Source organism: Haliotis cracherodii, unplaced genomic scaffold (genome assembly GCF_022045235.1).
Source record: "Haliotis cracherodii isolate W230 unplaced genomic scaffold, xgHalCrac1.p SCAF_6, whole genome shotgun sequence".
Classification (NCBI taxonomy): domain Eukaryota; kingdom Metazoa; phylum Mollusca; class Gastropoda; order Lepetellida; family Haliotidae; genus Haliotis; species Haliotis cracherodii.
The window spans coordinates 29,649,362-29,676,631 of NW_027266319.1; the positions used below are offsets into that span (position 1 = coordinate 29,649,362).

General features: G+C 39.3%; 1 protein-coding gene across 5 annotated transcripts in view; it reads left to right on the plus strand.

Annotated features, from left to right (window-relative positions):
* LOC139446161 (tyrosine-protein phosphatase non-receptor type 18-like) overlaps nucleotides 1-27,270 on the plus strand; it is an 82,016-nt gene that overhangs the window by 34,734 nt on the left and 20,012 nt on the right. For 3 of the 5 annotated variants that reach the window (XM_071227459.1, XM_071227461.1, XM_071227464.1), the window contains exons 7-14: nucleotides 148-214; nucleotides 439-516; nucleotides 1,193-1,258; nucleotides 2,718-2,771; nucleotides 7,072-7,102; nucleotides 17,442-18,080; nucleotides 23,082-23,198; nucleotides 26,375-26,409. In XM_071227459.1, the coding sequence (XP_071083560.1) occupies nucleotides 148-214; nucleotides 439-516; nucleotides 1,193-1,258; nucleotides 2,718-2,771; nucleotides 7,072-7,102; nucleotides 17,442-18,080; nucleotides 23,082-23,198; nucleotides 26,375-26,409 (1,087 nt within the window). Of the gene's footprint in view, nucleotides 1-147; nucleotides 215-438; nucleotides 517-1,192; nucleotides 1,259-2,717; nucleotides 2,772-4,705; nucleotides 4,728-7,071; nucleotides 7,103-17,441; nucleotides 18,081-23,081; nucleotides 23,199-26,374; nucleotides 26,410-27,270 lie in introns of all 5 variants that reach the window. The other 2 variants (XM_071227460.1, XM_071227462.1) reach the window with 2 other exon arrangements.

Genomic DNA, 27,270 nt, shown 5'->3' on the forward strand with positions numbered 1-27,270 from the left:
AGGTATGATAAGGTATGATACACGCACAGTGTTGTTATGCTGTTGCGTATTTGTATGCAAGCAACTTAAAAGTATTAAGGTATTGGTGACTTTATTTGAATGTTATATGCAATTACGTAGCTTATCTGGAGCTGTAATATGTTTCAGTGCTGGCTGTGGACGGACCGGGACTATATGTGCTGTCGACTATGCCTGGACAATGTTGGATCAAAATGTAAGCATTCTTCCTGAATAAGAGTTAAAATATAGCAAGCAAATAATCATCACCTGGCCCACTTGCACATAGCAATCGTAACACTATGACTGTCGTAAGTTTATGTTATGGTACGAGAGTTACGATAGTCGTAACGCTAAGGCCACTTGGTGCAAGTAGGCCCTGGAAGGATAACTGGTAGTAGCTATCTGTGTAGTAATCTACCATTATCTTCTTGTTTTCAGAAAGTATCCCATGGCTTTAGCTTGTATGAAGTTATCAAACACATCCGACAGCAGCGCCAATCTATGGTACAGACTCCGGTAAGTAAGTGAGGCAGCGAGCTGGTGGGTAAAATGTTCACTCCTTACTGATGGGGATGGGTTTGACTTAGAATAGTTCTGCGTTAAACAAAGAACAAACAAAGGTTTTACTAAGGTACACCATTTTGTTTCTTGTCCCAAGATTCGGGTTAGTATTTTTTTGAGATGCCTGAACGTTTTGTTAAAACTTTCATCTATGAAAAATATACTGTGAGAATCTTTGTTAAGCTATCCAGAGACCATATACCATATATATATCGGTATATGGTCTCTGAGCTATCCGACATTATGACAATGGACATGTTAATGTATGACTGCAACAAGAAACTTTCATTCTAACTTGAGATCTGTCTTTTCATTTAGTACATCAGATGTTATAACATGATGTTTTAGTGTGATTAAATAATGATCATATCACAGGTGAGATCTTTTACACCAAGACTTGCATTGAGAGTGATGTCATTCACTCATTGTTATGTCATTGAGGGAGCTGTCATTCACTCATTGTTATGTCATTGAGGGAGATGTCATTCACTCATTGTTATGTCATTGAGGGAGATGACATTCACTCATTGTTATGTCATTGAGGGAGATTTCATTCAATCTTTTATGTGTATTTGTCAAGGCTGTGTTTCCTCTGTAGTGCTGGTACATTCTGTATGTCTCTCTGTTGCAGGACCAGTACGAGTTTGCCCACCTGGTTGTGCAGAGTCTGTGTGAGGACTGGATCAACCTCTTCCAGGTAGGTTCAACAGGATTTACGGTGAGGTTGACTCAGAGGTTTTACACAGACGGTTTACACAGAGGGTTTACACAGAGCGTCTACCAAGAGGGTTTACTCAGAGGGTTTACACAGAGGGTTTACACAGAGGGTTTACTCAAAGGGTTTTACTCAGAGGGTTTACACAGAGGGTTTACTCAGAGGGTCTACCAAGAGGGTTTACACAGAGGGTTTACTCAGAGGGTTTACACAGAGGGTTTACTCAGAGGGTTAACACAGAGGGTTTACTCAGAGGGTTTACACAAAGCGTTTACTCAGAGGGTTTACACAGGGTTTACACAGAGGGTTTACTCAGAGGGTTTACTCAGAGGGTTTACACAGGGTTTACATAGAGGGTTTACACAGAGGGTTTACACAGAGCATTTACTCAGAGGGTTTACACAGAGCGTTTACTCAGAGGGTTTACACAGAGGGTTTGCACAGAGCATTTACTCAGAGGGTTTACACAGAGGGTTTACACAGAGGGTTTACACAGAGCGCTTACTCAGAGGGATTACTCAGAGGGTTTACACAGAGGGTTTACACAGAGGGTTTACACAGAGCGTTTACTCAGAGTGTTTACACAGAGGGTTAACACATAGGGTTAACACAGAGGGTTAACACAGAGGGTTTTCACAGAGGGTTTACACAGAGGGTTTACACAGCGTTTATTCAGAGGGTTTACACAGGGGGTTTACACAGAGCGTTTACACAGAGGGTGTACACAGAGCGTTTAGACAAAGGGTTTACACAGAGCGTTTACACAGAGGGTTTACACAGAGTATTAACACAGAATGAAATGGATGGCATAAATAGGTAATTATCAAGTCTCCTGTTTCATCTATCTGGTCATATATTTCCAAATTATCTCCCATTAACATTGATGGAATCTGTGGTCATGTACACTACTCTACATTGATTACCACTGCCAAAAGTTTGGTATATATCAATCTAACAGTTTGTGATTACCTACATCTAGACAGTGTCTCGGTTTCGCAAGAGGCATAACTAGAGTACCGAGCCCCCTGGACAGAAAATTAGGACCAGGCCATCCAGCATAGCCTCCCTTGAAGTGCCCATCTTTTCATGATTTCCCATCTTGCATGATTACCATGACTGGTTTCAGTCTCCATTGACCCTGTGGGGATTTCGGGTTAGAATGGCTCCCCAGCAACCTCTACTGGTGGTTAGAGGAGACTAAATGAATCAGGGGGTCAGATTCAGTGATAGTTGATAGCCTTTAATCTTACACTAACTGCATGGACCATTGTTCAAAATATCAATCACTGGATTGTCTGGGCTAGATCAAATGTTTACAGGGCCAGTCCTATAGCTGGAACATTGCTGAGTGTGGCATTAAACAATAAACACACAGAGTCTTTATTTGGCTGTTGACTTTGACTTGGTTGATTGTTTGTCATCGTATCCATTCTTATTTCAGGAGCATGACTACTGCAATGCAGATTTATTAGCACCAGCAACAGATGATGAAGAGGTAAGCAGTGTGCTAAAAGTTTGAGAAACCTATAGAACTGAGTCCACTGTCTCATAACAAGAAAACTTATGATGTGAGGCATCAACACGACGGCAAAATCTTTTTTTGTTAAATATTATTTACAATAAAATAACTTCCTGAAAATATTTAATCAAGATATTCTAACAACTTATTTCAAACTTTGTAAACAAAAACTCTCTCTCTAACATGCAGTACACTAAAAGGACACTGTTGTATAATTATCTGCTTTAAATCAGGGTCAAGTTTTTTACACATTTTATGAATTTAGGATTTTCCTTGAAAATAAAACTGAACAACTAAAAACATAGTGGGAATGTGTTGAACACATATATCAAAATTGAATTGTCACAGACAGATGGGATGCCTGAAAATTCACCCTTTCTTCACACAAAATTTATTCACCGAAAATGCTTGGTGTTCTGAAAAAAGTTTATTGTCTGTGTTAGAACCATTGGACTTTCTTTTTAGAGCATAAATGTATGTCTTGTGGTGCTGACGGAAAAAAATATCGTCTCATAAAAATACCACAGCCCTACAGCATTAGCCTTTGGTAAAGTGGAACGCCTAGGATGACCTGCGTAATTTGATCTATTTTAGACCCTATTTATCGGTATATGGTCTGTCTCTGTTTAAAGACATCAGGGGTAGAATAGGTCTTCAGCAACCCATGTTTGCCATAAAAAGGCAACTATGCCTTTTGTAAAATTGGGTCGTCAGGCCCGCTGACTTGGTTGATGCATGTCATCAATCCCCTGGATCGATGTTCATGATGTCAATCACTGGATTATCTGGTCCTGACTTTATTATTTACAGATCGCTGTCATATAGCTGGAATATTGCTGAGTGTGGCGTTATACAACGACCAAACAAACAAAAACAAAAACTGTTTCAAGACAGTCAACATTGGTCAAGTTTGATTCTGCTTCTACTACAGATGTAGTTATGACAAGAATGGAGTGAATGAGAAAAAAGGTATAATAGTTTCTAAAGAATATAAAGACTATTTGATTAGCAGGAAAATTATAATTACACTGCCAGCAACATAGGGGTATCCATGTTTGTACCCAGTCCCAAAGAGAGTAAGCCACTAATTCTAGAACCAGGTCCTAGACATGACCTGTACACCTACAACTTAGCTCAAAGCATGTCATGATGCTTCTGAACCTAAAGGCCTGTGCAGAGTTGCGTCCCCTGGGCACGCCAGAAACCTATGATTGTGGGTTCAAATCCAGGTTTGCCAAGATTATGTTTCTAGGTTTGTAAGTACCATATATGGACAAGTGAGTTTTTACAAAAGTGGTGGGCCCGTGAAGATCCAGGTTAGAATAGGTCTCAGCAACCCATGCTTGCTGTAAAAGGCGACTATGCTTGTAGTAAGAGGTGACTAACGGGATCTGGTGGTCAGACTCGCTGACATGGTTGATGCATGAAATTGATCCCAATTGCATGGATCGATGCTCATGATATAAATCACTGGATTGTCTTGACTTGATTATTTACAGGCAGCCGTCATATAGCTGGAATATTGCTGAGTAGCGTTAAACAACAAACCAAACCAAAACCTACAAAAGCGGTAAACATTTGAGACATGCATCACTTATAGCCAGCAGTGTAAGGAACCACAGCTAGCAGTGAAGAGTTTTCTCCCTTTTTCATGCCCGGATCTGATGGCTGTGGTTCAAATTCGAGATTGACCCTGATTAATATCTTTAGTGTGTCAACACACTCAGGGTACATGGTTACATGTATTAGGCAAATATGTTAGGCTTTCATCCTACATGAAGCTGACATATATGGTGCTGAAATGTTGTTCACAGCAGGTTAAAACATGTCACTCCTTACATGCATCTTGTTTGATGTGAGAATGTATATATTATTTAAAAGTGATATTTTTCATAATCTTCATTTTTCAGAAAACATCGAAACTGCAGCATAGTATGCAGGACTTACGATCTACTTTAGAATACACTGACTGCTTTTAATGTATTACTTAAATAGTGTTCATTCTTAGGACTTCCAAGATTGGTACAAACTGTCAAGACCCTTCTTGGTGCCTTTGGCTGTGCTTCATGTTTGTTAATAGCAGCACAAAACCCCACTCACTCACTCACTCACTCACTAGTGTTTGGTATGTTGAGTATTAGTGAATGCGTTTAACAGTGTAACCCTCTACAGCCTGGCACACCAAGGAAGTGCTTTACAAACAGTACCTCTCCAGGGATGAGGATCAGTTTAGGGTCCTCATCACCTTGTGTCTGCAGTAAAATTGGGATTGGTCAACCTGGCCGTGTGATTTGAACCACTACAAATGCTTGGTAGTCAGAATTAACACTATTTAAGTATGTCATGAATCAATGTGCCTTCATATATGCATTTGAAGCTGGTAATACGTTTTATTGTTTTGTGTATCATACATTTGAACAAGTTCTGAGTATTCAGCTGCGAGATGCTTTTCCCACCTGTAACACAAGTTGTACTCTATGATACAGTACAGGTACAGATATGTCTCTTGACACACTGAGCCTTGTGGGGATCTGATACTAGTGTCAGGAATCAGAGCTGGGGACCCACACTGGTCCCATTAGAAAGGTGATTTACCGTATTCGACATAATAAGCGCCCCAATCTAATAAGCGCCCACGGCGATATTTGCTGATATATTGGCAGGTGAACAAGCCCAATTAGCACCCCTTCCGATTGATCAATGTACACAAGACTTTATTCGGTATGATACGCACACGTGTGTTATGTGCACACTTAATTATGGGCAATTAAATTCTGGAAAAATGTATCTGTCGTACATAAACATTTCAGACTGCCAGCATAAACGACGAAATTTATCTTTCAACTATGTTTTTTTCACCAAAATAATATTCTAATAAGAGCCTCCTATTTCTAATTTTGAGAGCGCCCTGGGCGCTTATTACGTCGAATAAGGTAATCATTTAGGGATTTCTGATCTGAACCCACAGCAATCTCAGGTACTGACCAAATTGCTGGATTTGAAATTCATTTATTTTTCTTTAGGCCTACGACCCTGTTTCCTATGTTAAAGCCTGATTCTCCCGCTTCCCCCAAATGCCGCAATACGATAGGTGGAAAATACCTCAGAACTATTTCAAATATTGTCCCACATGCTATAGTCATTGCAACCTCAGTTTGTTCTCTCTTCTTCAGACTTGTTCACTTGTTAGGTGGAAGGCTTAAGTTATTGTCTCATTGATAACAGCTCTTGACTGGCCCTAATAGTTTATATCAGATCCAAAGACTTGCCAGACATTTCGAAACATTTTTTACCTGTCCCGTGTTACTATCGAGGCAAAGAAACAAATATCATTCCTGGATGTTACCATGGTTATCTTCCTCTCTTCCTCATTTCACGTCCCATGAAACAGAGATGCCAACCATTACTGCTTTTGCATAAGAGTTATGATTCTGAGTCTGAAATTAAGCTATAACACTTGTCCTCCCCCAAATTAAGATTTTTTTAATTGTTTCATAAATGAGTTTAATATCACAAAAGAGCAAGTTGTTATTTCACTGGTGACATGAAGCATTTCGACAGCGAGACCGATGACCAATGAGAGCCATGCTGTAAATTGACATAGTGTTATTATATCGATGACTCATTGATAAAAGGTCTCTGATTGGATGTTATGTTAAAATTTACCCAAGTCATTTTATCAATCGATCTTTGTGTGTGCAGACAGGGAACTGATTGCATGTACACAGATAATACTTTGGAACTAAAGAAAAATACCTTGTTTTTCTGGAAAAGTTACTATCACATGATGAATTTTATGAATGTGTAGAGTTTTGAACCCATGTTTCACTTTGTCTATGTCTAATGGAAACCAGGAGATTCTCAAAGATGACTACCATATCACCAAGTGAACATAACTCTTTTTCACATGGCGTTCCTTTTTTTCCTGACTCCAATTCTTTAATTAGGGTTGGCATCTCTGGTTAAGTCTGCAGTATTATGGGTGAGAAAAGGTCCCAAGCAGCCTATCATGGTCATAAGAGGAAACTACATGGATCGAGGTGTGTGTCATTGTACCAGGACAATATGAATCATTGTTCATAATATCAATCACCTGACAGTCTTGTCCAGAACTGTTTATTTGCTGGCTGCTGTCAAATGTCTGAAGTATTGTTGAGTGGGACTTTAAACCACTTCGCACATGTTCAAGTCTGAAGAAGAAAGATTGGTACTTATACATGTAACAAGTTTAATAAATGATTCATTATGCTCACTAACCACTATATTTTTGTATCAGATATACTATAACACCCCCGGACAGCTGTCAAGTAAGTATTTCACATAATTGTTCACAAGGATGCCCTCATTACAAAACATGGAGTTATTATTATATACTGGTCAAATCTTGCTACACACACATACAAACACATAAACACACACATACAAACACATAAACACCCAGATACAATGAAATACATGCAAAAACATAAACCCACACATACAAACAAACACATGCAAACACATTAACACATACAAACACATAAACACACACATGCAAACACATTAACACATACAAACACATTAACACACACAATCAAACACATTAACACACATACAAACACATGCAAACACATTAACACATACAAACACATAAACACACACATACAAACACATTAACACACACATGCAAACACATTAACACACACATACAAACACATTAACACACACATACAAACACATTAACACACACATACAAACACATTAACACAACAAACACATTAACACACATACAAACACATTCAAACACATTAACACACACATACATACAAACACATGCAAACACATTAACAGATACAAACACATTAACACACACATACAAACACATTCAAACACATTAACACACACATACATACAAACACATGCAAACACATTAACAGATACAAACACATTAACACACACATACAAACACATAAACACACACATACAAACACATTAACACACACATACAAACACATTAACACACACATACAAACACATTAACACATACAAACACATTAACACACACATACAAACACATTAACACACACATACAAACACATTAACACACACATACATACAAACACATGCAAACACATTAACAGATACAAACACTTTAACACACACATACAAAACACATAAACACACATAAAAATATACATGCAAACACATAAACACACATATATAATACTTAAACATACATACAAACAAAAACACATGTACAAACACGAAAATTCATACAAAACACAAACACTTACAAATACACAAACACACATGCAAACATAAAAACAAACACATACAAACAAACACATAAACACATGCATACAAAACACATAAACACACATATACAAACACAAAAACACATACAAACACTCATGCATACACAAAAAACACATAAATACAAACATGCATACAGCACACACACATACATACATACATACATACATACATACATACATCTCTGAAAAACATACATACAAACACATAAACACACTCATAAAGAAACATAAGCACACACATACAAACTCAAAAAGTACAGCTTGCTTTGATATATCTTGGGTAGCAATATGTAGATCTTGCACGAGATACCTGTATATCATTGCACGAGATACATGTATATCATTGCACATCAAGCTTAGCTTTGCGCTTGCATCCTTGTGTAAGTCTTCTTGTTTGAAAGTCCAGGCACTTAGCAGTCCTTTCAGTATAATATGGTAGAATACAGTTTTGGAGGAGAAGTAATAGTGGTGATTTTCCTGTAGGGTAATATACTGCTCAAAACTAATTAAGGAACACATATTTTTGATTGCACTTCATGATACTCACTTGTATGATATGGTGGTATCTGTTAGAAGAAAAACATAAAACATAGACAATGAGTGATAAAGATGCTAGAATACTGCTGTAGGGCATCTTCCCACCGGATGTGTACTGACACCAACAGACCTAGGTTGACAGACAGTGTTAAATACCTGAACTTGGACTCAAATTAGATCAGGAACACAGTCGGAGCCACACAGCTTTGAACCTTTTGATGGGGAGACAGATATCGTCATACAATCAGTGGAACAGCCAGATATCTACATAATTGTGGGACAGATATCGTCATACAATCAGTGGACCAGCCTGTATGTCAACATAATTGTGGGACAGATATCATCTGACAATCAGTGGACCAGCCATGATGTCTACATAATTGTGGGACAGATATCGTCATACAATCAGTGGAACAGCCAGATATCTAAAAAATTATGGGACAGATATCGTCATACAATCAGTGGACCAGCCATGATGTCAACATAATTGTGGGACATGCATCATCTAACAATCAGTGGACCAGCCATGATGTCTACATAATTATGGGACAGATGTCGTCATACAATCAGTGGAACAGCCATGATGTCTACATAATTATGGGACAGATATCGTCATACAGTCAGTGGAACAGCCATGATGTCTACATAATTATGGGACAGACATCATCTAACAATCAGTGGACCAGCCTGTATGTCAACATAATTGTGGGACAGACATCATCTGACAATCAGTGGACCAGCCATGATGTCAACATAATTGTTGGACAGATATCATCTGACAATCATTGGACCAGCCATGATGTCAACATAATTGTGGGACATGCATCATCTGACAATCATTGGACCAGCCATGATGTCAACATAATTGTGGGACATGCATCATCTGACAATCATTGGACCAGCCATGATGTCTACATAATTGTGGGACATGCATCATCTGACAATCATTGGACCAGCCATGATGTCAACATAATTGTGGGACATGCATCATCTGACAATCATTGGACCCGCCATGATGTCAACATAATTGTGAGACATGCATCATCTGACAATCACCCATGATGTCAACATAATTGTGGGACAAGCATGATCGGGAGACCGATGTGAAGCCAAGGAAACCTTCACTACAAGAATGAATGTTGACCTGGACATGTTTAGGGCCTAATACCACTTATATTTTAGGGATCCATACAGGCCATATTCAGATATATTCAGGTCATGGCTAGAGACTATGAAGCTTAAGTCACGGCAGTAGTGTGTATGTGAAACAGGTCACTGCTGTACGTAGTCTATATGAAGCAGAGGTCACAGTTGTAGTGTGTAGGAAACAGGTCACAGCTGTAGTGTGCATATGAAACATAGGTGACAGCTGTAGTATACATATGAAACAGGCCATTGATGTAGTCTATATGAAGCATAGGTCACAGCTGTAGTGTGTATGTGAAACATAGGTCACAGCTGTAGTGTGCATATGAAACATGTCACAGCTGTAGTGTATATATGAAACATAGGTCACAGCTGTAGTGTGCATGAAACAGGCCATTGATATAGTCTATATGAAGTATAGGTCACAGCTGTAGTGTATATATGAAACGTAGGCCACAGCTGTAGTGTGTATATGGAACAGGCCATTGATATAGTCTATATGAAGCATAGGTGACAGCTGTAGTGTGTATATGAAGCATAGGTCACAGCTGTAGTGTACATATAAAACATAGGCCACAGCTGTAGTGTGCATATGAAACAGGTCACAGCTGTAGTGTATATATGAAACATAGGTCACAGCTGTAGTGTGCATATGAAACAGGTCACAGCTGTAGTGTATATATGAAACATAGGTCACAGCTGTAGTGTGCATATGAAACAGGTCACAGCTGTAGTGTATATATGAAACATAGGTCACAGCTGTAGTGTGCATATGAAACAGGTCATTGGTATAGTCTATATGAAGTATAGGTCACAGCTGTAGTGTGTATATGAAACAGGTCACAGCTGTACAATGTGTGTACGTGAAACATAGGTCACAACTGTAGTGTGTATGTGAAACAGGTCACTGCTATCAGTCTATTATGAAACATGCATCACGGCTGTAGTGTGTATATGAAACATCACAGATATGTTCTGTTTTTGTATAGGTCACAAATAGCACAGCAACACATGAAACATGGGTCACAGCTATAATCTCTGTATGAAACACAGGCCACAGCTTAAATCTGTACCTAAAATATTACTCACAACTATCGACTCTGTATGAAACATTGGTCACAACTATCGACTGTATGATATAGGTCACAGCTATAGTCTCTCTAGAAACACAGGACACAGCTATAATCTGTAAATAAAATATTGGTTGCAGCTATAGTCTCTGTAGAAACACAGGTCACAGCTATAATCTGTACATAAAATATTGGTCACAGCTATAGTCTCTGTAGAAACAAAGGTCACAGCTTTAATCTGTACTTAAAATATTGGTTGCAGCTATAGTCTCTGTATGAAACACAGGTCACAGATATAATCTGTACATGAATTATTGGTTGCAGCTATAGTCTCTGTAGGAACACAGGTCACAGCTTTAATCCTTGCATAAAATATTGGTTGCAGCTATAGTCTCTGTATGAAACACAGATCACAGCTATAATCTGTACATAAAATATTGGTTGCAGCTATAGTCTCTGTAGAAACACAGGTCACAGCTTTAATCCTTGCATAAAATATTGGTGGCAGCTATAGTCTCTGTAGAAACAAAGGTCACAGCTATAATCTGTACATAAAATATTGGTTGCAGCTATAGTCTCTGTAGAAACAGGTCACAGCTATAATCTGTACATAAAATATTGGTTGCAGCTATAGTCTCTGTAGAAACACAGGTCACAGCTATAATCTGTACATAAAATATTGGTTGCAGCTATAGTCTCTGTATGAAACACAGGTCACAGCTATAATCTGTACATAAAATATTGGTTGCAGCTATAGTCTCTGTATGAAACACAGGTCACAGCTAGAGTCTGTACATAAAATATTGGTTGCAACTATAGTCTCTGTATGAAACATTGGTCACAGCTGTAGTATCTGTATGAAACACAGATCACAGCTATAGTCTCTGTATGAAACATTAGTTGCAGCTGTAGTCTCTGTATGAAACATTGGTTGCAGCTGTAGTCTCTGTATGAAACATTGGTTGCAGCTGTAGTCTCTGTAGAAACATTGGTCACAGCTATAGTCTCTGTATGAAACATTGGTCACAGCTTTAGTCTCTGTATGAAACATTGGTCACAGCTATAGTCTCTGTATGAAACATTGGTTGCAGCTGTAGTCTCTGTATGAAACACAGATCACAGCTATAGTCTCTGTATGAAACATTAGTTGCAGCTGTAGTCTCTGTATGAAACATTGGTTGCAGCTGTAGTCTCTGTATGAAACATTGGTTGCAGCTGTAGTCTCTGTATGAAACATTGGTCACAGCTGTAGTCTTGATATGAAACATTGGTCACAGCTTTACTCTCTGTATGAAACATTGGTCACAGCTATAGTCTCTGTATGAAACATTGGTTGCAGCTGTAGTCTCTGTATGAAACACAGATCACAGCTATAGTCTCTGTATGAAACCTTGGTCACAGCTAAAGTCTCTGTATGAAACATTGTTTGCAGCTATAGTCTCTGTATGAAACATTGGTTGCAGCTGTAGTCTCTGTATGAAACACAGATCACAGCTATAGTCTCTGTATGAAACATTAGTTGCAGCTGTAGTCTCTGTATGAAACATTGGTCACAGCTATAACTTGTACAGAAAATATTGGTTGCAGCTATAGTCCCTGTAGAAACACAGGCCACAGCTATAATCTGTATTTGAGATATTGCGCACAGCTTTAGTCTCTGTAGAAATATAGGTCCTAGCTGTAGTCTGTGTTGGGGAGATCCTGCTGAATGCAAATTGCTTGATAAATCACAGTAGAGCTGTTATAAGAGTCACTAGGGACGTTGACGCTGCAATCTGGGGAAGTGTTGGGAACAGATGGCTTAAAGCTCTAGGGTGCAGCAACTTGATGTGCAGAGTTGTATCCCTTTGCTGCCAGGATCTGGTCATCATAAGAAATTGGGTAACAAGTGGCAGTGCTGGTGCTGCAGTCCCTTGTGCAGAGTTGTGTCCCTTTGCTGCCAGGATCTGCTGATCTTGAATAAGTGGATAGCATGTGGCAATGCATGAGTTGCAGTCCTTGGTGCTGAGTTGTATCCCATTGCTGCCAGGATCCGGTGATCATGGGTTAAAACCCTAGATTCATTCTTGTTATGGTTATTGTTTATCAGCAGCATGTCTGTGTCCTTTTAGTTTCACCAAATGGCAGACACAGACGATCTAGGGTAGAATAGGTCTTTAGCAACAGGCAACTAACGGGATTGGGTGGTCAGGCTTGCTGACTTGGTTAATGCATGTCATCGATCCCAATTGCATGCTCAATGCTTATGATATTAATAACTGGATTGTCTGGTCCAGACCGCCGTCATATAGCTGGAATATTGCTGAGTGTGGCATAAACTACAAACCCAAATCAACCTTCCTCTTAAAGCTGCCATACCTTGAGATAACTGGAAAGTGTTCGAAGCAGTGTTAAGCCCAACACACTCCTGAAAGCCCTGTAGTTTTAGCTGTAACTACATTGCTTTAGTGTAATGAACTGCTTTTGGTACCCCTATGGGATTCCATGCTATAATATGGGGGTGGTCGGGTAGCCTAGTGGTTAAAGCCTTTGCTCGTCACGCCGAAGACCCGGGTTTGATTCCCGACATGGGTACAATGTGTGAAGCCCATTTCTGGTGTCCCTCACCATGATATTGCAGGAATATTGTTAAAAGCAGCATAAAACCTTATTCACTCACCCCCTGCTATGATAGGTTCCCTTCAACCCACACTTGTTGCCAAAGGCAGCTTGTTGGATCAGGTGGTCAGACTCAGTGACTTGATTGATGGCATGTCATTGTACCCCAACGACATGGATTATTGCTCATGATGTCAGTCACTGGTTTGCCTGTTGAATATTGCTGAGTGCTTTGTTAAACAACAAACACAACAAAAGTTATTCAAAAGAGGTTACATGTCATATTGTTTCACAGGTTCCAAAACGTCATCTATCAACATAATGGCCAGCGAGATATCTGTGGCAATATTTCTGTTCTTGCTGATATTTTAGAGTGCACCAGCATGATGTACCCTCGAACCATGCATTACGATATATAGAGGATGTTAGCCATGTTTAGCACACTTGAGCTGTAACCTTCTTTGAAACTTTGCTCGGACGTTCCATGCAATGTCTGTATAATGTGCTCTCAATATTACTGTTCTATTTTAAGCAGGGCCAGCGTGCGAGCACTTAATCCCTAAGAAATTTGAAAGCTTCACAAATATTCACTAATTTTAATCAACTTTGATGTAATTCATTTTTTTCCACTGCTTCAGTTGAGTCTTGTGAATTTGGAAAGTACTTGATTCTGATTGGGCAATCGGAGGTTTCAAATCACAAGATCCACACTTGAAACAGCTAAAAACATTTATAGGCAGGCACTTTGAAATTGTATGTAGAACCCCTGTTTTAGGCATTTTGAAATGATATGTACAGGTACAATTATTCTTGTAGGCATTTTGAAATGATATGTACAATTCATCTTGCAGTAGGCATTTTGAAATGATATGTACAATTCTTCTTGCTGTAGGCATTTTGAAATGATATGTACAATTCTTGCTGTAGGCATTTTTAAATGATACGTACAATTCATTTTGTGGTAGGCATTTTGATATGATTTGTACAATTATTCTTTCTGTAGGCATTTTGAAGTGATATGTACGATTCTTTTTGTGGTAGGCATTTTGAAATGATATGTACAATTCTTCTTGCTGTAGGCATTTTGAAATGATATATACAATTGTTCTTGCTGTAGGCTGTAATATGGCAATACATTTGGGGCAGAAAGCTTGATAGAAGTTGATTAGGAGTGTGTTGCAAACTTTATGGACATCACAGAGCTTGAAATGTGGAGCTTTTCTATATTTAACTGTGACATCATATCCTTGCATCACAATCAGTGATGTGCAATAAAAATAGTGAAGCGTGGTGTAGAATACAACCTTGCAAGGCTAGTATATGCTCTATAAGTGTGCCCACTTCATGTTGACATTACAAAGTTATAAGCTGTGCTGCTCATGCTCAATGCTCGAAGTATATACAAGTAAAGTAGAACCATGTTCAAAGACAATGTTTGAATATATTCACTGCCATTACTTGTTTTATACTTGCTGTTATAGGACCAGAGCTGTTCAAATACCAAAATTTCCTACTTGGCCAGGCAAGTAAACTTAGAAATAGTACTTGCCCATTTTGATTTTCAACTGGCCCTGCTATATCAGAGAAAAGAAGAAAACTTTAATTATAACAACAAAACTTTAGTAACTGAAGCTATTGGAAGATGGGCAGAATAGATAATTGACTAGTCAAGTACTTCAATTTCATGGGGAGTAAAAGAGTTTTGGTCTCTTAGGCACATGGTCTTCTTGAAACAAATGAGTCTTTAACAGACTTCGGAAGTGGTGAATAGTCGCACCCGATTTTATGGGGAGAGGAAGAGAGTTTCAAAGGGTTGGGGCTGCAACAGAGAAGGATCTATCTCTTAGTTTTGTTCTGGCCTCTGGAACCTTTAAACTCCTCTGATCAGCTGAACATCTGAGTGCGACTCAGCTTGTGTGTGGACAGTAGGCTCTTGATGTAGTTTGGGTAGTCAGGTTCTCGAACACCACTCCTAGATTTTGTACATGATGTGGTCATCATGTGGAGGTTGAATATGAGTCCTGGCGACTTCAACAAATGTAGATAGAACCTTCAGGAGCTGTTGACGAGTACCAAGAATGATGAATTTGACAGGATTTTATTTTGTTTTGACATGATGCAGTCACAATATTCCAAATATGAGGGCATTGTTACGGTTTTGATTATTCCATGTAGCTCTTGACCCTAAGAACTGTTTCTGTCACAGATAGCATTTTGCTTTTACTTTAATCTGAAGAATGTTGTTTTCATCACCAACACCTCTCTATGACTTTTATTCAGACTTAGTATCCATGGCCAAAGATATGCTTTGTTAAATATCTATCCGGGGGCACAGGGGGCCCAGTCGTCGAAGGCGCCGAGATTCGCTGTGCAGAGTTGCGTCCCTTGGGCACGCCAGAAACCTATGATTGTGTGTTCGAATACCGATTTGCCCCAATTATGTTTCTAGGTTTGTCAGCACCATACCCGTGCTCGTGGGTTTCACCGAAGTGGTAAACGTCTTAGACCTGCATCACTTCGGGCTTTCCTCCCACATTAAGCTGACAGGCAGTGATATAACTGGAATAATGTTAAAGCGGCTTTAAACCCAACTCAGTCACTATATGTCTAAATCCAGTCTGTTGTCTAATAGCTGTGCTTCATTTAAGTCAAAATTATGGGTATGACACCAGATCCACCCCATATTTTTTGACAAGACAAGATAATGTTGAGGGTATAAAGGTCCATGGCCCACCTTATATCTCTGGACTAGCAGAAGTTAATATGATGGGAATATTAGGGCTTGCTACTCAAACACAATCGAAAGTCAAGTACATCAACACCAATGGAAGACACTGGAACCTATTGGGATACAAATGAGCACAACTCGCTGATGCTGTCAGCTTGTGCCAATATCTAATATATACATCATAAAGACTTGAAAGAAGATGTTGGAACTTGAACATTAGATTGAGATGATTGCTGCCATATTGTTTGGATTGCAAGGTCAAGGTCACAGGAAGGACACCAGGACCAACGATTCAACGAATATTAAAAGGGTATTCAAGAACTTTTCAGAGTTAGAGCTGGAGATCAGTCAAAGGAGAATGTATACCTCTGTTCGAATGAGGTGGATCAAACATGGAACAGCTTCATTTTGTGATGCAGTCTATTTGTGACTTACTGAACTGAAACCATTCATTGCAGATGTCTCACTTAAGACTGACGGATGACTGAGACTAATTTCTTTCCAAACTTACTTTTACTTAAAGCCATAAAACATGGCAATGATATGTGATCCTTAACTTCTAGTTAGCAGTATAGTATGTAGTAAATGTCAATGGCCACTTTTTATTGTAGATATATATAGCTTGAAGGCTGTTTCTTTGCCATTTTGAATTCAGCTCTTTCTTTCCAACTCAGTAAAGTATGTAGTGAATGTCAGTGACCACTTTTTTTTGTTGATATATATAGCTTGAAGGCTGTTTCTTTGCCATTTTGAATTGAGCTCTTTCTTTCCAACTCAGTAAAGTATGTAGTAAATGTCAATGACCACTTTTTTTTGTTGATATATATAGCTTGAAGGCTGTTTCTTTGCCATTTTGAATTGAGCTCTTTCTTTCCTACTCAGTATGGTATGTAGTAAATGCCAATGACCACTTTTTTTATATATATATATAGCTTGAAGGCTGTTTCTTTGCTATTTTGAATTTAGCTCTTTCTTTTCTCAGTAGAAAATCACAGCATTTGATTTGATTCTTATCCAAATGACCAAGTCTCAATAAGGAAAAAAGAACAACATTTTTTGTAACTTGATACATTTTGACCTTTTCATGCTGATAGATGTATCTGTATCTTATGATGGATATTTCTTCAAATGCTTTTCTTTGTATATATCTAGGGCATCATCTAAGAAAAATATGATGCAGATATAATTGAATAATAATGTGAATACAAAAGGAAATGAATACCTATTTGTTTAGGTATTTGGATATTTTAAGACCTTTAATCAATTTATTTAGGCACACCTTCCCCACCTTCCACACCTTCCATGCCAACTCACACAGAAGGGCCTCGAAAACCTCACCCTTTGCCTCGACCAACACTGGAAGTAAGAGATGGCGGAGACAAATATGAAAATGTTGTTATTCGTCCCCCTTCAGTCAAGGCCCCCAAAAAGCCATTGCGGGCTGTTTCTGACTCCGGCCAGGCATATGAGAATCAAAAACCACTTGGTGTGTCCAAAACGACATCAGCGCAAATAGCCTTGAAGCAGACTTCCCCAACGACCCCGAATAAACAGCCAAGATCACAGGCTCCGGCTGCACCCACAGCAGGACCCAGCAGTTCTGGTAACGCCACCCTACCAAGAGCAGGACATAGTACTATAATTGACACTGGCACTAAGATCGCAACTAAAAAAACATTAGCACCACCACCACCTAAAAACCAAGTAAATGCTCACAAGGCAGGTGTCCTGAACTTTGGCCAAGTTGGTGGTCAGACACCAGCTCCGGTCACCTCAACCAAGAAGCCTGGTGAGGTAACAAATGGGCAGTCTGATATGTATGGTGAGGTCCTAAAGAATCCAACTACTGGTAAACTCGGGAGCTACCCGGATGTATCTCGCACGGGTCTGGAACAAGGAAAGAAGAAGAGAGGTAAGCGGCTTCAGCCATCTTTGATTGTCTTGAGGAACTATGTAACAAGACCAACACTGACGTGTGTTGTGTCTGTTGTTTCATGTGGAGAGGAGCAGGTAAAGTAGTGAGCCCATGTCAGATTCTCTTTAAGTTGTACATGTTCATGGTCAGTTAAACTGAAGATTTCAGATCCACTTATACCAGGCATCTCCTTGTTGAAATTGTCTAATTGGCATGACGGGTTGAGAGAATGAGTGAGGTTTCATGCTTCTTATAGCAATATTCCATTAATGTCACGGCGGAGAACACCAGAAATGGGCTTCACACGTTTCACCAATGTTGGGAATCAAACCAAAGTTCGGCATGAGTTAATGCTTAAACCACTAGGCTACCCCACCGGCCCTGATAGGGGTGAAGGCAGATTATTAAACCTTGTTTGTTGAAGCTGACATTTCATTGTGAATTTTCACAACTTGCACAGAAAGTATTTCAAAACTTTGTAACTGACACATACACAAGATTTATCCAGTACACAATGATTAATTCTATTGTACACTTTTTATCAGAAATTCAAGCTTCTGAAAAACAATCTACTTATCCAATGTCTATCTTCAATCTCTTTGGCGACACAATCCAATATACATTCTTGAGTCATAACTCTTTAGTCACGCATAACCAAATCTGTTGTCTGTCTTCTAATCAGTTATATTTGGCGACATGATAATCTAAATTCAATCTCTTTCTCTTTGACAGTGCAATAATCTTATTCAGTGTTTATATTTGATCTGGAATTCTTTGGCGACACAATAGCCAAGTATGCAATGTCCATCTTCGATCCAAATCTAAAAAATAGTCGAATCCAAAGTCCGTCTTTGATCCAGAACTCTTTGGCGACATGATCCAGTTATGTCTTAGAGTCACATCTCTTTGGCAACAATGTTTTTTGGGGGGGTTTCCAATTCTTACATAAAGTTTAACTTTGTAGCTGCATGGTTTAAAATTATTCCTGTATGCTATGAAAAAAGACAGGTTGAATGATAAGGTGTTCAGCATCAGTGTGTTAGTGATGGTCTGACATGAACACAGAACTGTTGTCCTTGTCCCACTTTGAAGCAGGAGCACACAGGGCCAGACGCCCAAGGTGCTGCAGTTTTCTGTGCAGAGTTGTGTCCCTTGGGCACTCCAGAAACTTTATTGGTCCAATCTTGTTCGCCCCGCGGTTGTTCTAGGTTTATCAGCACTATAGCCATGCTCCTAGGTTTCACCTTAGTGGTAAAAGTCTGAGACTTTTGCCTCACTTAGGGCTTTCCTCACACATTCACCTGACATGCAGTGATTTAACAGGAATAGTGTTCATAGGGGTGTGAAACGTGTGAAAAACTCACTCACTTACTCACTCACTCACTTACTCACTAAATCCTCCTATGAAGCCAGTACTGTAGTACCAGTGTATCCTGTGTGAAATTCGACTGGTATCCCAAGGGACCCTATGCGATAAGGATGGGTAGTCCAAATCTCACTTCATTACTTCATCCCAATGGGATAAGGTATTTGCTAGGTGGGATCCCAGTGGGATATCAAACGAAGACGGATGTTAGACTGAGATAAGTGGATAAGGGATATCATTTGGTTGCCATGGAGATGTATAACCTGTTTGCATGAGAATGTTTATTACCACAAACCTGCCATGTGCTTCCAGATACCCGATACCCGATACCTAATACCCAATACCCAATTCAAACTACATGTATCTATTGTGATAAGGAAAAACTACCGGTACAAGAAGTCAGATTAAACTTTTCTCTATTTATTTCAACAGCTTTTAAGCCAAGTAACTTTATCAGTGAATATTTTGTAAGATAAACCTGATGAAAGGAAATTATGTCACGTATCAAATTTATTTATTCTCAAGTGATGATTTGGTTGTGCCAATGTTTCAATTACCGATGTATGAGTTTAATTATCATGATGATTAAGATGCAAGTTCAGGTCCATGAGGGTGTATCCCAGTGTCCTGGTTTGCTTCTGTTGTCAACTGCATGGTATAAAATACCGTATTCGACGTAATAAGCGCCCCGCTCCAATAAGCGCCCAGGGCGATATTTGTTAATATATTGGCAAGTGAACAATCCCAATTAGCGCCCCTTCCAACTGATCAATGTACACAAGACTTAGTTATTCGCGGTTGCCATAATTATATGCACCCTTAATTATGGGCAATTTAATTCTGGAAAAATATATCTGTCGTACATAAACATTTCAGGTTGTCAGCTTAAACCACAAAATTTATCTTTCAACTCTGTTTTTTACACCAAAATAATATTCTAATAAGAGCCCCCTATTCCTAATTTTGAGAGCGCCCTGGGCGCTTATTACGTCGAATACGGTAATACAATATATAGACAGTGCACATGCTTTTTTCCAACCAGAATGTCAAGAATCACTCCTACACCGAAGTATAAACACCTGCTACTACATGTATTTGTGGGACTTTGGTTGATATATTACGTATTTACTGACTTTTCTTTTATGTCAGTCTAATGAGCATTAATTTAATTAACTTAGCAAGTACTCTTTGATTTAGCACCTGGTAAAGAAGGTCTATATTGTTTGGGGCATTCAACACCTCTCTTAACACCAAATTTTTCATTCACATTGAGATCTGATGATGAAAATTGGGTCACTGTGACCTATCATCTTTCAAGCAAGTCATACACTACAGTACAGTTGATGGCTGCACAGATGCATTAATAGATGTCTTGTACAGTACTGTCTTGTGCTCAGATCATGGAGTTATCCAACTTAAAACATTGGCATCAGTTGAGTCTTGGTGAAACCTTTATTTCGAAAATAGGTCACCACAACCTACTTTTTCTAATAACAACATGAACTACTTTATCTGATCTGGGGTGTTTTGGTTGTATTTTTAGCCAATTAATTGGTGATTTTGTGTCAAGGTAAAAGTGAGAATATTGGACTTACATTTGTTTTCATATTTTTTCTAGTTCAATAACTTTTAATCTATGGATGATTTCATGTTTTCATGAAATTTGGCTGTTGACTGATTTTGTCTTTAAATGATGGTTGCGAGTTTTCAATGTTGCATAGATATGTAACCTTGGCTACTGATTGTAGCGAGTCATGCCAACTGAACAACATTAACCAATATTATAGCTAAAATGGAAAGAATTATCGTTAAACATGTCGCATGTTATCAGAAATGAGCGGGCCACTTGATAATGTATTCATATTGCCATTATCATGCCCGTTGTTCTATGATGTTTCCATATTTGTAAAAGTGTGTCAGGAAATGTTTCAAAACCGATATTGATGTATATTTGATAATAAACTCTATCCATTTTAGCAATAATAACAGTAATTCTATTTTTCAGGGCATTATCATTTGCAGAATATTTTCAACTGCCCTCCTTCATCGGGCATTTTATGGAAGACCTCAGGCTTCTGCAAATGATAATGCCTTGAAAAATAGCGTTACCCATATAACAACTAGGGTGATTAATACTAAACATAGATATGATTCAAGAGATGTTTTACACATACATATGTGAATACTTCAAAGGAAACATTATTTTTAAGGGCATTATTGTTTGCAGAAGCCCGGGGTCTGCCATTAACTTCCTGACGAACAACAGGAGTTGAAAAGACCAAGGACTTCAGCAAATGATAATGCCCTGAAAAATAATGCTGCTGTTATTATAGGTAAAATGAATAGAATTTGAAGCTTAATTATCCCCGAATGAACAAAACAACAAACAACAGCAAAAGTTCAGTGGCTGTCAGTGGCTCACAATGGAGGTCATTGATTTACAAATAGCACCGTCATAGAACATAATATACGATGATGTCACAAACAAGAAATATCACTCCAATGACATCACATAACAATAGAATAGATTTCAGCCCGTTGTTAGGGAAATGGGGGCTGCTATCACAGTGGCCCCCAGATTTCTGATAACATGCAGGCATGTTTTTGATAATTCAGTCCATTTTAGATATAAATGCAGTTAGTATATGTCTTAATGTATGCATATATACTACTATTTTGACATGTACATGCACTTTGAAGCAAATTGTACATAATTATGTACATACACATTTAAATCTGTGATCATCCGGGTCAACAACCCAGTAGATAAAGGTGGCTAACAGGATCGGGTGGTCAGACTCACTGACTTGGTTGATGCATGCCATCGTATCCCAATTGCCTAGATCGATGCACATGATGTCAATCACTGGATTGTCTGGTCAAGACTCGATTATTTACAGACTGCTGTCGTGTAGCTGGAATACTGCTGAGTGCAGCATTAACAAACAAACAAACAAACAAACAAACAAACAAAGAATCAAATGTTTAATCTGGTCAGTGAAAAGTAATGGATATCTCCGTCATCACAAGTTGTATGTAAAGAGGTGAGTGTTAGTTGTTCTAGGTGTTTTCAGGAGATACTAGCAAGTGTGACATCTGAGTAGAGTATGTCAATGACTTTGATTCAGTCATTTCCCAGTATGCATGCAATCCATACCCCCATGCTGTGCTTGTTCGTGATTGTGCATGAACTGCCCCATGTTATGACCAGGGAGGACCTGCTTGATGCTTGTTATGAATCCTGTATATGTCCCATGTTTGGCTTTTGTCACTTGAAAAACATGTAACAAATATCAGATATTATATCTAAAATAACAAATTTTAATAATAATTTAAATTATGTGTTACAAATTTTCCTTTTTCATTGTTCTTACAAATACTTAATCAATGATAAATTATGTGACTATTACACTTGTATGATCGTCCGCTTTGTACAGTGATATCTATTTCAAGTAATGAGAACATGTGATCTCAGCATCACTTAGTAAGGGAGGCTGTCATTCACAATAAGAGAGTTCCTCATGTCATAACATCTACATATCATACTTAGGCGCTGAAGGCTTATAAAATTGTGCTGTCTACCCCGCGTGCCTCCCTTTGCACAAGCGTTTAAATAATTAGTTTCCCACAAGGAGGCGCTGTGAAGAAAGCGATGCATAAAGCTGATCCCGTCCAGAAATATGAAAACTTTCCCGTGCCAGGAAGCCACAAGGATGCATACGAGAACTTTCCCCTGTTAATTATGCAAGGTAAAGTCTGCTGCATAACGATGCTGCTGTTTTCAACTTTTGCATGTTGGTTTGGATGAATGTAGATATATTTTCATACTTCGGTTGGTGCTTGTTGTAACTATTGAATACTTCAACTTTGAATGAATTACAAATGATGGCATGCATTGTTCTGAGAAGGTATGAACTTTGGACATGTATTATTGTATTGTAGATATTTCTTTCAAGATGGACCATACATTATGGGGAGGGAGGGGATGGAGCAGGTGGGGTGGGGATGGAGCAGGTGGGGAGGGGATGGAGCAGGTGGGGAGGGGATGGAGCAGTTGGGTTCGGGATGGAGCAGTTGGGTGGGGATGAAGCAGGTGAGGTGGGGATGGAGCAGGTGGGGTGGGGATGGAGCAGGTGGGGTGGGGATGAAGTAGGTCGGGTGGGGATGGAGCAGGTGGGGTGGGGATGGAGCAGGTGGGGAGGGGATGGAGCAGTTGGGTTCGGGATGGAGCAGGTGGGTGGGGATGAAGCAGTTGGGTGGGGATGAAGCAGGTGAGGTGGGGATGGAGCAGGTGGGGTGGGGATGGAGCAGGTGGGGTGGGGATGAAGTAGGTCGGGTGGGGATGGAGCAGGTGGGGTGGGGATGGAGCAGGTGGGGAGGGGATGGAGCAGTTGGGTTCGGGATGGAGCAGGTGGGTGGGGATGAAGCAGGTGGGGTGGGGATGGAGCAGGTGGGGAGGGGATGGAGCAGGTGGGGTGGGGATGAAGCAGGTCGAGTGGGGATGGAGCAGGTGGGGTGGGGATGAAGCAGGTGGGGTGGGGATGAAGCAGGTCGAGTGGGGATGAAGCAGGTCGGGCTGGGATGGAGCAGGTGGGTTGGGGACAGAGCGGGTTAGGTTTGGTGTTGTATTTAAAGAGTCTTTTTATTTGTATTTCTTTTTACTCTTGGTAAGAACATTAACCTCAAATCAACCCATGCAACAGTTTGTTTTTCTGGTGCTTGTTCCTGTCAGTTAATTATTTTTGTTGGAACTGAAACCTGGAAGTGTTTGAGTTAACATATGCCAAAGCAAGGGTGACGGTTGAGGTAGTTGATGGGAACAATTCCTGACTGGGCCATCCTTGCTATGGCAATCCATGACTTGGTCATCATTGCTATGGTAATTCTTGACTGGGTCATCGTTGCTATGGCAATCCATGACTTGGTCATCCTTGCTATGGCAATTCATGACTTGGTCATTGTTGCTATGGTAATTCTTGACTGGGTCATCGTTGCTATGGCAATCCATGACTTGGTCATCGTTGCTATGGTAATTCTTGACTTGGTCATCGTTGCTATGATAAGTAATTACTATTATCGTTGCTTTGGTTATTCGTGACTGTATCATGCTTGCTATGGCAATCCATGACTTGGTCATCGTTGCTATGGTAATTCTTGACTGGGTCATCGTTGCTATGATAAGTAATTACTATTATTGTTGCTTTTGTAATTCGTCACTGGGTCATCGTTGCTATGGTAATTCATGACTGGATCATTGTTGCTATGGTAATTCATGACTGGGTCATCGTTGCTATGGTAGTTCATGACTGGGCTATCATTGTTAAGGTAATTCACAACCAGACCATTGTTGCTGTGGTAAAATTCGTGACTGGGCAATCGTTGCAGTAGTAATTCACAACTAGTACATATGTTGCTATGGTTGTAGCACGCTATAATTGTGCAATAGAGAGGGAACACTGTACCAGTCTTGCAGTTTGGTTGTACTGTCACTTGTAATTTAGTTATAGGTTTAAAGATTCTCTCAAGTGATTTAATTTGAAAAGGTTAAAATATATATGCAGATGAGCTGAAACTGAAATTTCTTGTGGCATAACATTGAACTGATCGGTCAGTCTGGCAGGACACAGAATACTGATGTAAAAGATTCTTCACTAAATCTGCACTGTGCCTTAAATTGAATTTATTTTTATTTTTTGTGACACATTGTTAGTCAATCCATGAACCTATTGTTTACCTTGAAATCTTCGAATACATTCTAAATTTATGATGACTACCTGTTGCAAATGATAATGAACCAGCAAGAGGGTTTGTTCAGTGACCACATAGTGGACGAGTCCAAATATAGGACCTGGCTACTCGACTCCCTATTACCAAACTCTACCGGGTACCCACTGTAGATGTAGACACATGTATACCACAGACTGAAGTTGATTGAAGCTTTATCTTAACTCAAAGATATGAAAGTTGTGCACAGTCAGAAAGAAATGCAAACATGAATGATGTTTATTGTTTTTGTAATTAAACAATATTTCATGTGACCAACCACGGGTCCGGGTGGTCCTGTGAGTACCCGGGTCGTACTCAGGACCCACTTGACCCAAGTAGCGGAGATAACCGTCCCATCCCAACAACAGAGACTGTTATAAGAATGTTCTGGCCACTATGTTATAGCCCAGGAACCCTGTAGGGATTCCAGGTTAGAATTGGTCCCTAGAAGCCTGTGTTGCCATGAGAGGCTACTTAATAAACCAGATGATCATCTGGGCTGGATTGTGTGTCATGGCAGCCCAATTTAGGATTGAAGTTGTATTTGTTGACGTTCATCAGCTCATGAAGACAGTGACTCACGTGAGCAAATTGCATGATGTGCGAAGCCACTGCTTGTTGCTGGTTGCTGTCATGTAGCTGGAATATTGCTGAATGCAGTGGGTTTTTTAAACAACAAACAATCTCAGCCCACAATGACTGTTGTAAGGTCACACTTTTATTTTGATATTTACAAAGTTTGCTAACCAATTAAGTTGGTGTCCATCAAAATAAAAATATACAACAAATTGTGCAGCTCAATATTTTGTATTTTATGTGGCATGAAGCTGCGTGGGTTGGTTGGTCAAGTGGGATGTTTTACAGGTTAACATGTATATATTATATCAGAAGTTTTGTAATGTCAAAAACATTAATAGTTACTTTAAGTTATCTATGAATTTTGTAATTCTATCTTCTTAATTTCTTAATCCATCATTGATTGGATTCTTAGGCATATGGTCATAAATTTCAGAATATATTTATTATGTTTTCTGATAAGTCTTAAGCCTCAGATCAGTTGAAGCCGTAACTGAAAAATATAACATTTTTGCTTAGTTGCCACTTGATTGTTCTGATGTATAAACTGTGTACTGACCACCTTGCTTCTTCTGTTCAACAGAGCATGCAACAACAGGCCCAGAGAGACCCACTGATGTAAGTGTTAACTCATCCTTTCTGTGAGTGAGTAGGGTTTTGTGAATCATCAGTGCATCACAGGTTTGTATACACTACCTTCGTCCATCACTGGTGAATACATATGACCACTTTGCAGTGTAATAATCATGTGTGTCTATTTTCATGTATAACTCACAGAAGTCAAACGAGCCCTTATAAATCCGCCTGGGAACTTTGTGAAGCAGTGTGGACAGTCGAGTCTGCAAGGCTATGGCACATGAGGCACTAGAAACATTGCTGATGTCATCTGAGTGCTCATTGGTCGCACCACTGGCTGTTTTCCTTCTCGATGGAACCAGGCCATGGCTTGATTCGTTGATTAAAATGTCCAACTACATCGCAAAGTTAAGCTGCCATATGTATTCATGGATGATGGAAGAACCAAGTGTTGTCTCTACAAACCTGTGAAGTACCGTATTTTGACATAATAAGCGCCCAGGGCACTCTAAAAACTAGAAATAGAGGGCTCTTATTAGAAAATTATTTTGATGAAAAACAACAGAGTTGAAAGATCTTGAATTTCGTGGTTTATACTGACAGCCTGAAATGTTTATATATGACAGATATATGTTTCCAGAATTTTATTTCCTATAATTAAGGATGCATATAACACACGTATTATACACGAATAGATAAGTCTTGTGTACATTGATCAATCGGAAAGGGTGTTCATTCAGTGTCCAACCCAGACTGCGCAATTGCGCGATTCACGCTAAAAAAAATCAAATCACTTACTTTATCAGCTGTTTATTCCTACCTTTAGATTCAATACTCACTAAATCTTTAATCAATTAACGAAGAAAGACAGTTCACTGCAATTATTGTAAAAAACTGTCAAAG